This window comes from Ostrinia nubilalis, chromosome 4, assembly GCF_963855985.1.
Source record: "Ostrinia nubilalis chromosome 4, ilOstNubi1.1, whole genome shotgun sequence".
NCBI classification, from domain to species: Eukaryota; Metazoa; Arthropoda; class Insecta; order Lepidoptera; family Crambidae; genus Ostrinia; species Ostrinia nubilalis.
The window spans coordinates 9,745,364-9,762,033 of NC_087091.1; the positions used below are offsets into that span (position 1 = coordinate 9,745,364).

General features: G+C 36.0%; 2 protein-coding genes across 2 annotated transcripts in view; both read right to left on the minus strand.

Moving 5' to 3' along the window:
- Nucleotides 1-16,670, minus strand: part of LOC135088665 (glutamine synthetase 2 cytoplasmic-like) — a 229,556-nt gene that overhangs the window by 81,673 nt on the left and 131,213 nt on the right. The window lies entirely within an intron of this gene.
- LOC135088663 (vitamin K-dependent protein C) overlaps nucleotides 1-16,670 on the minus strand; it is a 64,040-nt gene that overhangs the window by 27,827 nt on the left and 19,543 nt on the right. The window contains exons 4-8 of the mRNA XM_063983595.1: nucleotides 12,228-12,360; nucleotides 10,315-10,399; nucleotides 8,187-8,296; nucleotides 6,959-7,080; nucleotides 504-736 (exon numbers count right to left, since the gene is read on the minus strand). Coding sequence (XP_063839665.1) covers nucleotides 504-736; nucleotides 6,959-7,080; nucleotides 8,187-8,296; nucleotides 10,315-10,399; nucleotides 12,228-12,360 — 683 coding nt within the window. The remainder of the gene's footprint in view (nucleotides 1-503; nucleotides 737-6,958; nucleotides 7,081-8,186; nucleotides 8,297-10,314; nucleotides 10,400-12,227; nucleotides 12,361-16,670) is intronic.

A 16,670-nucleotide genomic window follows, 5' to 3' on the forward strand; every position in this document is an offset into this window, starting at 1 on the left:
CAAAGTTTGATTAATTAAAATAGCTTTGGTTATCTAGGGTACTTCTCGATACTGAAGATGTAGGTAGCTAATTTGATTTGTTTAATCCGACCTGGGGACGACGGGAATTACTTAACCTTCTAGCGGCTTTCCAAATAATTAACTTCCCATACCCACATCGCATTCCAAGTTAGACCCGAAACTTCGAGTTTATCTTATTAATTAGTGAGCTGCCTTCGCATTGCTTGGGTGCAATTTGATGTGTCTAATCTTTTATACTCGTCAACTTTCCTCATAATCAGTGTGCAATCAAATAAATAGATCTTACGATACGAGGTATTTGAATGTGCTAAATCATTAATCCATCCTGGATTTTTTTACCATACATCGTAGGCTTATACCTACCGGGCTATATCCTTCATCCGAGCCCTCTTCCGAGCCGCACCCGAGCTCCAAACGACCACTTTCAAGAAGTCCGTGATGTGTCAATTAATCCATGTTCTTTATAACATTGACCAACCTACCTTATAACGATTAAGTACGACGACCTGCCAAGGCCACTTCCCCGGAGGAGCTGGTCTGCCGCCAATAATCCTGATCATGTCCTTCATCCGAGCCCTCATCCGAGCGGCAGCCGAGCCCCGATAGTGACCCAATCGTCCACACTCAAGCGGTCCATGATGTAAGTACCGGGAGTCTTCAGGATGGATGGCAGGCGCGGGCGGCGACATAGACTCAACTATTCGGTACCCAACTCCTGAAATATAAAATGTAATTTAATGAAATGTGTGAAAAATAATTGGAGATAAGCCGACCGGAAACAATAGATCACTGAGAAGATACCAATAAAATTCCTCATGAATTTACTCGTAATATCTCTTCGAATTTCCTGAACTACACAAGTGATCAATTAGGCCAGTAGAATTAAACACAAAAATGAATTAAATCGGAAATAATTCCTACTAAAGATTTTAGTGCTTGAATAGCTTCATTAGTTGCCCATAAAGACTCTCCTAGGTTTTCGACTTCGACGGAGTTGTGCTTAAGTGGTGGGGGCTCTCGAAAGGGGCGCTTTTTCGGTTTTCCGGTTATACCGCGTAAAGGACTTACCCTATCGAAAAGTGGTCTTCCTGACGGTTGAAGGGCATTTAATCCTGCATTAAATAAGACCACATTCATATGTTTTGAACAAACCGTTCTCGTGCAAATGTTCGGCAAAGTAGAAAATATGTGTAATTAATGACCCTCTCCACGTCCAATGGCTCGTTACCCGCAGGCTTCCAAGTCTTGAAAAGGAGCGCCTCAACCAGTGTAAGCCTATCAAAGCTTACGAGCTGGATGCGCCTATCCTTGTTCGTCCCAGCCGTTCCTTAACTGCGGTTGCTGCACCTGTTCCTGGCACTCACCTGAATGACTCTGTGTTACCTACTGTGGCTGCTCCTCTTTCTTAATTGTATCCTCCTGCACGACTACGTTGCCTAGCCGTATGCCTGGTCTAAGGTTCAACGCCAAAAATCAACAACAACAAGTTCATATTAAAACGCTGAAGAGTTTTTTGTTTGTTTGTTTGAACGCGCTAATCTCAAGAATTACTAGTTTGATTGAAATAATTATTTTTGTATTGACTAGCTCATAAATTGAGGAAGGCTATAAAATATATATATCTACAATCACTCTACGACTAATAGAGGCGAAGCAGTAAAGAAAAATGTTGCAAGCACGGAAAATAGTATTTAAACTATCTTCACGCGTACGAAGTTGATTTTGTGGCGTCGAACCATGGACCAGGCATTTGGCTAAGCAATGCAATCGTACAGGAGGGTACAAGAAAGAGGGGCAGCCACATTAGGTAACACAGAGTCGTTCAGGAGAGTGCCAGGAAGAGGTGCAGCAACCGCAGTTAAGGAACGGCTGGGACGAACAAGGATAAGCGAATCCAACTCGTGAGCCTTGACAGGGATACGCTGGTTAAGGCGACCCTTTACAAGGCTTGGGAGCTTACGGGTGACGAGCTATTGGACGTGGAGAGGGTCATTAATTATACACATATTTACTACTTTGCCGAACATTTGCACGAGAACGGTTTGTCCAAAACATATGAATTTGGTCTTATTTGATGCAGGATTAAATGCTCTTCAACCGTCAGGAAGACCACTTTTCGATAGGGTAAGTCCTTTACGCGGTATAACCGGAAAACCGAAAAAGTGCCCCTTTCGGGGGCCCCCACAACTTAAGCACAACTCCGTCGAAGTCGAAAACCTAGGAGAGTCTTAATGAGCAACCAATGAAGCCATTAAAGCAATAAAATATTTTGTAGGAATTATTTCCGATTTAAAATCTAATTCTACTGGCCTACAATAGCCATTCGATTCAGTATAAAAAGTCAGTCAATATAGTTCTTGCTTGTTCCTCCAATTTTTGGGAGCAAATGTACCCGATATAAAATGTAGATCACTATGTTACTTAGGTATAGGTAAGTCGTCGTCGTCGTCGTTTCAGCCGAAAGACGTCCACTGCTGGACAAAGGCCTCCCCCAAGGATTTCCACATAGGTAAGTAGTTGAACAGATAACAAATGAAGTAAAAAAATAATCGGAATAAAAATAAAAAAGATTTTGTTACAACAATATCGTTTACTGCCCGAATTGATGATTTCTATATTATTTCTTCTGGAATTAATTACTGTAAGAAGAATAATAAAATTCTTATTACTAAACTTTCGCGTTGGTTCACTAAAGTGACAACAAGAATAAACGCGATCAATTGGATGGGTCCGTGGCCGAGTCCCCCAGGAACTCACACCTCCTTAAAGAAGCCAAAAAAAAGAATACTTTTGCGAAAGTAAATGAAAATGAAAATGAAAATGAAAATTGTTTATTGCTACACTAAAAAATAAATTACTTACATGTGAATGGGTACACAGAAATAAAGAAAAAAGAGAAAAAGTTATAAATAAACATTTGAATCTTATGATGTTACACTTTTATAGGTAAGCAAAAGGTACCAGTCTCAGCATAATGCTGAGCTACAAGCTCAGCGCTGATTTTCAGACTGGCCCTGAAACTAGTACAAGACTATTCAACAGAAGAACTGGAAATTATTACAGTTCTATCAAAATTGAAACTATCTCGCTACCTACTGTAATCGATTATGTCAGTTAAAATGATTTAAGGGATCTATTCAGGACTACTCTAGAAAGTAAAAAAATCTTTCATAACCATTGAAGTCAAGGGTTCTTGCTTGAAGACTTATTTAATCATGTCTGTCGGTATTATAAGTGCCAAGAAGTAGGTACATAGCTAGGTAAAGGGTAGATATCGACCTAATCTACCTTACACCATAACCAGTAGACCAGTTAGTGCATATTTTATTGTCAATGATCGACTTAGGCTACCTAGTACCTACAAACGTAGGTTCTAGTTTGAAAGGTTTTGGCGTGAAATGAGGTAATAGGGGGTTGTAGTAAGTTAGACTAAGTATATTTTTCTATTAATAATTACTTTAAGTGCATTAAAATCAATAATCCATAAATAAAAATATTTAAAATTTTGCATGTCCATTACTCGCTTCGCCGCGCGTGCCCGCAAAAAGTATTTATGTAGTAATATTTGGCACCATAGGTACTTACGACTACATAAGGTTTGACCGCTACAGTTTGCAACAGTAGCCAGAAAAAAAAAATTATTTTTCTCCATACAAATTTTCTTGTCATAAGTTTTTTTAAGCATGAAAGGCTCGTTTTATCGAAAAATGTATAATGACAAATGTTGATCAGCATTCAAAATGCTATCCAAAACAATTTTTGTTTCGGTGAAATTATGACTTTCGATCGTATGTCCACCTATTTTTAAAATCAAACTACTGGGCTTAAAATGACCCTATCTATATTACCCACGAAGTTTGTCTAACCTTCAGCCAAACACCCTTTATCAGTCTTTAAAATAACTCTACTCTCTCTACATTTAACTAACTACAAATAAAAGTTTAAATTATATAAGTTTTAAGTATTTATAACAAAAAATTAACTACAACATTTTAATTTTTGTAATAATAACAATTAATAGGAATTAAATCACATCTTTTACTTTTTAGTATAACAACAGTAAACATGCAAAATCATGGTTTTTTCATTAGTTTTCGTTGACTGTACTTAATGCAAAAGCCGAAAAAAATATGATATTAAATTAATTTAAATCGGGGGCGTCGACCACGGGTGCGTCGAACACTGCCCTCTGGACACGTGGTCCGACTGCTTTGTCCGACTAATCGGACCACGTGAACTTTTTTTTCCTGTTGGTTCGATCAATCGGACTACAAGGAATCGCAATTCCTCTTCGTCCGACTAATCGGACTTGAAATAAATTAAGGGTGGTATGCAACAAAATCGATCCATGGAAACTATTTCTCGTGACAATTTCATATTAACTACCAATGCGATGCTCTTTGGTCATAATAATAACAAGAGCTTCCTCGTGAACGCTTGGCATGGAAAGGTTCAATAATAAATAAATTTATAATAATAAATTTAAATTAATATTGATTTGAATAAATTAATACAAATATGTAAAGGTATAAATAATTTTAATTAAAGATTGCTTCATTCAATGTAAAACGAACTGAACTTTTGAACGTAAAATGAACTTTCAGGAAAAAAAAACCGTAAAGTCAACTTTCTTAAGCAATCTTTCAAGGAAGTTGAAATAAACGGATTTTTTTTATAAACATTTCCTAAATATTTATATTATTATAGATAGGTTATGTAGGTATTCATTTGTTTTCCACATTTTCAATAGGGATGTTTCCTGGGTAAAAAGCAAGAGTTTTAATTAGTCCGTCAGTTAGCTTATCAAAAAATACTCGACACCTATTTTTCACTTTTTAAAACTAATGAAAATGTAAAGAGATAAAGCGTGCCAAAGTTCTAAAGAAAAGGCCCGTGAGGTCAGTGAGTGCGTAAAAGTGCTGCACTTTGCAACGCACTATAACTTTGTAATTATTTGTTTGATTGACAATTAAAAATATACGTGTCCAATATTTTTTTATATTAAAATTGACGGACTAAAAAAATTTTTTTAGGAAACTAGCCTAAAAAAATCAATCAAAAATATTCAATAGATTTACTAGTTGAATTTTTAGGAAAATAATATATTCCGTTTATTTCAAATTTCTAGAAAAATTATGAAAACTATGGATTTTTTTTCCTGAAAGTTCAACTCAGTTAAACTTTGATTTAAACTAAAAGGAATAGGTCTGTTATAGTTTTTAAATTAAGAAACTGCAATTAAAAAGTGTTGAGTTAATGAAATAATAAATGTATCTTTCTTTCTTTCTTTCAAATAGGTTGGGCGGTTAAATGTCGGACCATGTAACCTTAAGAACAGAAAGTCTTGATAGTCCGACTCCATAATCGAACCAACAGGAAAAAAAAGTTCACGTGGTCCGATTAGTCGGACAAAGCAGTCGGACCACGTGTCCAGAGGGTGAGTTCCTTTCCCTTTATCTTTTTAAAAAGATAACGTACATAACACCTTCATCAAGTAGGTCACCTTCTTTTCAAACATAAGGTTTGAAATATGGCTTGTGGCTTCATAATAGCTAAGTATTCATAATGTTCATGTTGTTGATGGAATCGCCGTGATATAGCCATATATTTTGATCCGCCGCCAATTTTAGGTTTCGTTCATTGTTTATGGTGAGCCATACTGAAGGTCATTTATCATTCAGACACATTTGGTAATTTATGACGAGCAAAAAATAAAACCAGCCAAGTGCCTATCCGACACGCAAACGAAAGGTTCCATACCATAGTAGGTAGTGAATTGTACATCGTTAACTTTGATTCTTCAATTAATAGAAATAATTTCGAGATTAAGCTTCTGTGTGCCTTTTCATGTCTATTTTATATTTCAGTATAAGTAATATCTTTCGAAAGAACTTCTCAGAACCATCTTAATAGACCCCTATTAAAAGGTAATAAATATTTAACTTCTCTACCCTACTTATTTCGTTTCGTTTATAAACGAAAGTCAAAAGAGATATTACATTAAATTTTTAGGGGGCGATTTTATTGCAAAAGGTATGGATATTAAAATTGCCCTTACTTATTAATTTCAACGATAGAATATAGTAAGTGGCTTTTCGATGTGCAATCAAAAGAACCCTAATACAAGACAGACAAATCTCTTTTCTATCTGAGAATCGAATATAAAATCAATTGGAAAACCTAATTCCATACGAATTTGATTTCGCGCCTTTCCGAACATTGGCACTTCGGAAAGTTGAAATTATTGAAACCCCGATTTTAGTAACGTAACGATAAGTTGAAGGTGAAAATCCATCAATCTTGAAATTACTTTGTAGCGTAAAGTTTACCTAGTGTTTCAATCACTCGACAAACAACATTATTCCTTTGGGAAACGGAATTACGTTTGTAACGGGATATCTGCGTGATCAATCGTTTTACCTAATGCCATTGAAGCCTAAGTGAAGCTCATTCTAGTGCCTATTCCAGCCCCAAAACGAGCAGTTAAATCAAGTGGTGCTCCAGTTTACTGGAAGCCAGAGAAATAGGTTTCGTGCAGGTGGGCCATACTTAATGTGCAAGTTCTGGATTAAATTACCTGGCGCTAACGTCTAGGTGTAACTGCAGCTTGCTAGCTTACCGTAGGTATTTAGATCAGATATACTATAGCGTGTAAACAACGCGATATAATCTAATCGTGGATTTATCGATTATACGATATACCAGTACTTTTAAGAATCTACGTAACAAAAGATGTAGAAAATCAATTCATTTCAGACTTTTAATTAAGGGTATGTGACGATATTTATTCGCAAAGAATTTTGATATTAGATATTATGCATCGATCCGTGTTTTTGAAGAAAATTGGTCCATGCGAACTTTAGAACATGGCAAACATTTTAATCGCGCAGTAAGGTTATTGTAAAGTCGTTAGCTAAGTACCTATGTGCATGTTCACCTGGATCCTTGCGCCTCTGCATGCGGGTTCGGATCCAGTGCTGGCAGTAGCTGCCCTCCACGTAACAATATGCGGACTGCCTAATCACTTTTCGCCCACAAAACATCCGTTTTTGACAATATCTGAAAAGAAAAACCAGAGGGTTGCCCATTCATCATTCCATCATGGAATTTGAAAGTCCTGGCCAATAGATAAAACGTTCAGAATTTTTTTTAGCCTTGTCCTATATCCACTATCCATATCACATCCGAATAAATTCGGATGAATGGTTACCCTGGCCGGGTAACAGCTGCTTTTTTAACCAACCATCCAAAATCGATTCATCACGTCTATACTGGTACCTACTATGTAGGTACGAGTATGTTAAAGAAAGCTTCAATCGTACATGTAATAAACATTTGGTATTCATTGATGAAATTCTGTATTCAGGTTATTATTCCCAGTACCAGCTATAACAAATTACATTTTATTAAAAGTGATTTCAGTAGTATAGGAAGATAGTTATGTACTATTAACAAAACAATGAAGCCGGACTCGTTGTTGGTAGGAGGCTCTAACGTCCTCGTTAGAGCACCATGTTTCCACCACTAATTGATCCCCCTTCAAGATATAGAGCTTCTGGTTTATATCCTGTTGTGGGGTCGATAAGCGACTGAATGGTAACAAAGAATTCGTCTTCCTGAACTTTTAATTTATTTGTATTTATTTATCTATTATATTTATATTATGGCATTAGGGAATTCTTAAGTAATAAAGAGCCACGAGTTCTTGCGTTCGTTCTACAATATGATCAAAATACTATAATAAATGGTTCGTTACATTGTCGTGAGCAACACTTTATTCCGAATAATTAAATAACTTCTAAGTTTTCGTTAACAATCTCATTAAGCTTAATATAAAACTGATTTAATCTGCCAGTGACAGCACACGATAAGTTTTATTAATGTGCGAAACTTTCTCTAGCGCGAAGTGAAAGAAATATGATTGGGTTAGGATATTTTATTTATGATGTTTCCCGGAAACCTGCTTGATATACTGGTATGTATTATTGATGAATAAAATATTGTCTTGAAACTAAAGGGCCTATAACTTTGCCATTTCTGGATAAATGTCAACGACATATTTATCTTTATGATGTCACATCAGGGTAAGTAGTCGATGTGCTCGCGAATATTTATAGGTGCTTACTGTGTAAAGTTAGTAGTTAATAGTATTGTTTATTATTTACCTTCTGCGTACAGTAGTACATTTCCTCGAGCAGGAACTCCAGGGGCCCCACGGTGAGAATCCACGAAACCGTTTTTGTATTTCATTTGAATCCAGTTGCCGTCTTTGATACTGATAACAACAAATATTTATATTAAATTTAACTGTGAATTTATTCATTTTAAAAATAATATCTGAATATCTGTATCAACCCTACATACTACAACTAAGTGTGTCAACCCTATAATATCTTTTGTAAAGACTTGGCATTGCACACAATTCATAACAACGTGGTGGCGCCCTTATAAACTACGAGAATTTCAGTAGAATAATTATGCTAAACGCTGAGTCCTTCTATTATATTGAGCAGATTGAGAAAACGTAGTGATAAAAGAAGCAATAAACGGGAATTCCTTTTAATTCTTAAAAAAAATACTCGAATCCGTAAATAGTTTTTATTCTCTAACAATAAATTGGTTCGTCTATTACTTCAATACAAATGTGAAAACGATCCCGTTTGTGCCAGGACAATCAATCCTCTACTGCTAAATTAATCGAGAGATTAACTACTTGTTAGGTATACAGGGTGTTTGGTAAATGGGTATATGAGCCGACACTAGCCCATGTTAACATGGGCATATAAATGGTATGGTGAAGTCAGAAAATTGATATCTTCATTTTAACTATTTTAATTTTTATACAAATCGGAATTTATAAAATTTATTTTGTATGAAAATAAAAAAAAATAAAATGATGATATCAAATTTCTGACTTCACCATATCATTTGTATGCCCATGTTAACATGGGCTAGTGTCGGCTCATATACCCATTTACCAAACACCCTGTATTTGGAACATTGGAACTAGCTAATTGATTTGCCATTATTGTTCAAAATATAATACGTCTTTCGATAAGACTACTTTAGGCAATCGAAGTCGATTGATCCTTCACAATCGCTCCTTGTTTGCGTCACTATTCAATTAAACTTCAAATTCTTGAATGTTGCGAAATTGAGCAAAAGCAAACAATGTTCGACGAAGTGAAAACATGTTCTGCCTATGTTTCACCGATCGATCCGTTAGCGGCTCATTGTCTGACGCTGACTCGGGGATTAATAAGTACCATTAGCAGCTTATCTCGCTAAATACTATTTCATTCGATTAATCGATTTTACAAGCAGTGGAAAGTAGGACAATTCGAAAGAAAGACTGATTGAGATTGCTATTTTATACTGCAATACCTAAATGTTTATGAGTTATATCCTCTATGATTAGAAAAAGCTACTTATTAATTTAGGACTGCAATATTCATTAATTTCAGGAACTAGCTGGTCTGAAAAATATTATATTTGTGTTGAATAGCCCATATAACGAGGAAGCCTATAAAGCTTCACACCATCACGCTACAACTAATAGGAAATTCAATTCATCAATGAAAAATATTGGGAAAACGGGAAAATAATTATTCAAATAGTTTACACGTGTAGCTTTGTAATTTACGCGCGTACCCGCGACTTTTCGCGGGTACTCAATTGTTTCGTGAAATGATGTATGTGTGTGATAATGCTTATTATATCATTCTTGTTACACAATATTTAAGGTAGGTACTACAAGACCTTAACTAATGTTCACAATGTTCTAATGTTAGGTCCTACCTACTTCCATTAGTTGTCCCGTCCTTGAGTTCATTGGAGAAAATTAGCCTCTGTGTAGGCAGAAAATGGTGCGAATTAAGTCAGAATAGCAAATGAGCTTAGTCTAGACGTGGAGCGTTGATTAATGAGACAGGAGCCTCAAGAAAGTAAAGGTAATCTAGTCTATCGTTAATAATTAATTTGGCGGCAATTTTAATAACCTTTAATTAAGAAACATCTCCAATTTAGTAGGTGTGTGAACGAACGGGAGGAAAGTTCGGTTAATGAATTATCTAGACTAGAATTATAACAAATAATTCATTAACCGAACTTTTTTACTTAGAGTATACCTACTTAATTTACTTATACAGTAAGTTACTTATACAGTACAGTTTACTAATTCATAATACGTAATTGCAAAATCTTGGCAATACAGACGTTTTAATTAATTTCATACATACCTACATAATTTTGTCTACATAAATATCGAGGTTCCACAAGAAATAATATTTTTACCTTCTCCATCTGTGGTGATCGGTCGTAGAAACCATTTGTGATGTCATGCGTTAATATCTTCATTCGCGATTTGCGTTTTCTGCAACTGTAAACATAATTTTGCTCAGTTTCTATAATATGTTACGCCTTATGTTTGTAAACAACGTAAATCCCTCATTGTTATTATATGAATCAGCCAACCAACAAAGTAATAATATGATATGCCGGTGATTCGGTTAGTCAATGGCTAAATTAAAATTTTACTAACACTAGGTATATTTTTTTCAAGTTCCCATATAACAAAGAGACATAGTTTTATTGTAACAAATAACGTTTTTTTTTTGTATCTGTAAAGAACAAAGCAAACAAAATTGCACGTTGTAGGCTAAATTTTAAGCGTCTTCGTTGTCATTGTAAAACGGCTTTGAAAGTTGAGTAAAACTGGTGCAGACAGCCACATTACTTACTTCTAGAGAAAGTAATCGTTGGTATTTTTCCACTTACACATTTTTTCCCAAGATTTTCTCATATTTTTATGTTAAAAAAATATTGTGTCAGCTTTTCTCTACTATTAATTTAAAAAACAAAAGTTAAAAAACGTCACCTACCTATTTCGCGCCAAAACATTTTTTTTTATTTTTTTTTATTTTTTTTTATGGCGTGAAGTCTCTTTGCGGCCAGTTAAAATTGCAATCAAAATAAGTTTGAAAAGTGAAAACGTTTTTTATTTTTATTTTATGAGGTTAGATGAGTTATTGTTTTACTGAGGTTATTATAGGTTTTTGTTTAAAAATATCTTGTAAGTTTTTACTTTATTAATTACTGCCTTAAATAGACATGTTGACACCACCAATCAATTGACGTACTTTTTTAAACTGTCAAAACGAAACTCACCCATAGATTTTGTATGGCACCACAGAATAATAATAAGTACTACGTACAGAAGTTTTACTTCGCGAAGGTATTTAAAAAAATATATGCTCAATATCATTAACAATATGGTATAATTTAGCCTGTCTCAAGAGTCAAGCACCATTTTGTTGACAAACGTCAGTGATCGGCACTGCGCCGAAGCTATAGGGCTGACTTCGGTAAAATGATGTCACGTGAGGTGCCAAACTGCGGAAAATGGCGGAGGAAATACATGATTTAGCATGAATTATCATGAATAATATTAACTACTTATTTACCTCTCAGTGTCTTGAGGCAACTTAAAAATATTATTATTTAGGCAGTTAAATACTGCACATTATTTAGTACACCATTTTCTTTATTTTCTTCCATCATACACAAGAATACGCGTGCGTGAGTCAATGTTCGCTCGTATGTGAGGCCTTGTCGAATAGTATCCTGTAGGTGGGCCATCGTGCGTGTTTTGTTTTCGATGTAAACTCGCGGAGATGAACAGGCCTGATGGCACTCCAAGCAAGTGACGTCACTATTTTGTCAACTCAATCAAACTACTTTTTTCAATTACAATGCGACCAAAAATCGCAATTTACAGGTAATTTAAAATTAATTAAGTTTTTAAGACCAGAATAATGGGTATTTTTAAAAAACTTGTGGTTTCGAATTATTGGGGTATGGTGTCAAACTGTCTATTGTTCCTACAAGGAAAGTATACTGAAAATCCTGATCATGACGTAACAAAATCACAGCAGGATAAAAAACGAGAAATACCAAAGTTTCCAAAACATAATTTCATCAAAGTTACTTCATCAGTGACACTGTCGCATCTTTTCATCACCATTCAACCGCTAACTGCGTTGCACCCCATACAATTCCGCCTTTCGTTCAAAATGTACGGACTTCAGCACGTCAAGCTAAACATTGTGGCGTCTTATTTAGTTGTAATAGAGCCGATTTTGTAACAAAAATGTACAGCTTAATGTGCTGTCGACAGTACAAACATTTCCATTTCGCGAATACCTTACCTGGCTACTTCAATCCGTACGGAATCCCCGCATATTTCTCTGCGCACACAGTGCCGCCGCCTGACCCTCCGGCCGAGGCGACACGCGCCCCAGCGCCCCCAAGGCGAATAACTCGGCACTCTGAAGTGGTTACCTGCAAATGAAACGTGCCTTTTTCAATAAAATTCACATGTAGTTTATTCAACGCAGCGACGGAACGTTTATCCGATTCGACTTTTTAGGGGTCCGTTTAACTTTAGAACATTTTTTAATGTTTTATTTTTATTGTTTTTTAATATTTAGGTTTGATTTCTGTCAATCAAATTTTCCATCCTGTATGTGTATTATTTTTAGTAGGTACTTTTAGTAAAACTAATTACGTCCGTCTGTTCTTCTGTTACTTACAACTTTCTCAGAAACTACTAGATTAAAAGCTGGTTCAGAAAAAGGAGTAAGTAATATTTCCCTACGCGTTTTCACAGTTTTTACAGAATTGCGGTTTCTACAGAAGTGCAGAACAAACGAACAATTTAACGTATTGAGAGGTGCTTAAGCGATTCATATCATAAATGTAAATGTCCGTAACTGACATTCCCCGTTTGATATACGCGCCATTAATGTCAAAGAATTTAAAGTGCTAACTTGAATTGGGTCATCAGGTACCAAGTCCATTACGACGAATATTGTGAAAATACCATCAGCTTTGTATTTTTACTTTGAAAAATCTCATTGTTTTCAGATATACTCGCACCTAGGTTTATAGGTGACTAGCGGCCGCCCGCGACTTCGTACGCGTGGACCTCGTTTTACTCCATTAGGGGTGGAGTTTCGTAAAATCCGCTCTTAGCATCTATAGCGCATACATTTTAAATTTCAACTCTCTAACTTTAAACACATAGGACTTTCATAATATAAACTTCCAACCCTCCTTTTATCTTCTTAGCCCCCGTGGTTGATTTCTAATGATACATTTTCAGTATATGTACCACCACCGCCACCACCACCATTTCAGCCATAGGACGTCCACTGCTGAACAACATGGGCCTCCCCCAATGCTTTCCATGTTGATCGATTGGAAGCGGCCTGCGTCCAGCGCTTCCCTGCTACCTTTACGATGTCGTCGGTCCACCTTGTAGGTGGAAGTCCCACGCTACGTTTTCCGGTACGCGGCCTCCATTCCAGAACCATTCTGTCCCATCGGCCATCAGTTCTGCGTACTATGTGCCCTGCCCATTGCCACTTCAGCTTGCTAATCCGTTGGGCTATGTCAGCGACTTTGGTTCGTTTACGGATCTCCTCATTTCTGATTCGATCTCGCAAAGAAACACCAAGTATAGCCCTCTCCATAGCACGCTGTGCAACTGAGCTTCTGTATACGGCCTATAGTGAGAGGCCACGTTTCCGAGCCATAAGTTATCACTGGTAACACACATTGGTTATACACTCTAGTCTTCAGGCATTGAGGTATTTTGGACGAAAAGATGTTGCGTAGTTTCCCGAACGCTGCCCAGCCGAGTTGGATTCGACGATTGACCTCCTTCTCGAAATTGGACCTACCTAGCTGGATCGTTTGTCCGAGGTAGACATACCTACTTGTCGACAATCTCGATAATTGAGCTCCCAACTGAAACTGGGTAGGGCGCAACATGGACATTCGACATAAGCTTCGTTTTGTCCATGTTCGCCCTCAGGCCTACCTGTTGGGAAAATCGATTAAGGTCTTCGAGCATTGTTCCAAGATCTTCCAACGATTCTGCCATGACCACAATATCGTCAGCAAACCGATGTGTACACAGTACCACAGTGTACCGAACAGTATATTATGTACACCTCCACAATATCTAGAGATCTTAGTGAGCGTACATTTTAACTTTCAAGTCTCTTACTTTAAAAACCGAGGACTGCAATACAGACTTCCAACCCCCTTTTGAACTCCCATATTAAGGGTTGAATTTTGCAAAATTTCGTCTTAGTGACTACCTACGTTCTAAAAGGAGGTGTATTCCACTTTGATCACCTGGCTTTGATCAGCCAGTGAGACTTGTAGTTTCTGAGACTTCGTGATGAGTGAGTGAGTCACTTAGTCATTCAATTATCTTTCTTTCTACTAAAATTATACCTACCTATAGTAATTATCATTAAAATCAAATAAGTAAGTACCTACCAACCTAAGTAATTAAAATAAAGACCCTACCAAAAAACTAACAAATTACATACAGAAAATAAAAACGAAGTAATTCTTATCCTATTTAACTACAATCGCCCACGCGCCCATCCCATTTGTCCGCCGCTGAACCGTACCCTAATATTCATCTCGGTAGATGGCGGCACATAGTAAGAATTTGCAAGGAAGTTTGTAAAAAGTCCCTAATTAACACTTTGCCTTGCTCGTTTAAACACAGTGAATGATTCAAATAGGTACATACAGTGTATGGTTCAATTACATAAAATATCTTTACTTATTAAATTTTCTATATTATTTACGAACAGCGCTATTCATAGTACATGTAATATTTAGTTACTAATTTACTAATGATGTCGATAGATGGCGTTTGACAGCTTTGCCTTCATGAATATTTACGTACCTCAAAAATGTTTGTCAGGCGCAAGAAGATTTTAAGCAATGACGATAGATGGCGCTTTTCCACGTCTTATGAAAATCCCAAATATTTTACGGGACCCTATTGTTTTCCAAAATAAAATTTAGCCTATGTTACTCGTGAGTTATGTAGCTTTCGAATGGTGAAAGAATTTTTAAAATCGGTCCAGTAGTTTTTGAGCCTATCCATTACAACTAAACAAACAAACAAACAAACAAACAAACAAACAAAGTTTTCCTCTTTATAATATTAGTGTAGATAAATCTTTCATTAAAATTATAGGTAGGTACATCTAGATACTATCTAGATGACTCACTTCCCTTGACTTATGAAATGATACTCGCAGAACACCTCACCCTCGCTTTTATGTTCCAATTCAGCCAGAAAATTTTCTTCTCGGAAAACCGTGCGGAAAATGGAAAAGCGGGAGAATCGCATATTGCCCCAAGAAAATAACACTGGTTTTCGACTAAGAAAACATCGCCTGAATCGCTCTCTGCTTAAGCTTTTCTAATAATCTGTCCTAGATCGAATCCTATTCGATATCTTAACGAGTGTTTTTATCATTGTGTAAAGCACAACCTAACGAGTAATGATACTTATTAACAGAAAAAGTTGTGATACTTAGTTTTCTAGAAAAAGGCAATTTCTTAGCTTATTTTGTCGTACAAATACTTAGGTAAGCTAAGAAAAATTTTTTTTCTTGAAAACTAAGTACCTATTACAACTTTTTCTCTTAACTTTAAAGTAAGTAGGTATCATTTACTCGTTAGGTTGGGTTATTTTATTCGTTAAAGTCTGAAAAATTCTGAATGGATCCAATTACCTACATAAACTTTATAAATCTCATAATAGCATACTGATAAAAAGTACAGAACTCTATAATCCCGAGATAGGATTCACTTTGCAATGAAATATGTGTATAATATCGGTTTATTCACAGTGAGGACGTTTGTCAATATTAGTCAACATTATTTTTTATTTGCGAAATACCCAAAATATACACCTTCACGTAAGTATTACGAGTATAAACTCAGAACATACTCGTAGGTTACACAGTGGTTTACTCAATAGGTACCTACTAAAAAAACCGGCCAAGTGCGTGTCGGACTCACGCACAAAGGGTTCCGTACCTACCATTGATTAATGATTTTTTTTTTAATTTAAGTTATTTGTATGAAAGATTACGCGGTAATAAGCGGTTTAGGATTTACAAGGTATTAAAAAAAACTACTTACTAGATCTCGTTCAAAACAATTTTCGTTGGTAGTTTTTATAGTAATGTACATCATATGTTTTTTTTAGATTTTTCATTTTCTTATTTTAGAAGTTAGAGCGGGGGGACCAACTTTTTTCCACTTTGGAAGCGTCTGTCACGCAAACTATTCGGTTTAGGAAAAAAGTATTTTAGAAACCTCGATATCATTTTTAAAGACCTATCCATAGATACCACACGTACGTGATTGATGAAAAAAAAATTTTTGAGTTTCAGTTCAAAGTATGGGGAGCCCCCAATATTTATTATTATTTTTTTATTTTTGCATCAAAATCTTAATGCGGTTCACAGAATACATCTACCTACCAAGTTTCAACAGTATAGCTCCTATAGTTTCGGAAAAAAATGGCTGTGACATACGGACGGACAGACGGGCAGACAGACATGACGAATCTATAAGGGTTCCGTTTTTTGCCATTTGGCTACGGAACCCTAAAAACCGTGAGAGTTCACCTAGTTCATAGTCTATTTAGTCTCATGTCCATTAAAATATGGTGGTACTCAAAATCAAAAATATTTATTCAACAAACGTCAAACATACTTAGTGTAAAAAAGGTAGCCGTATTCAACACTTTAGGCACCCTATTG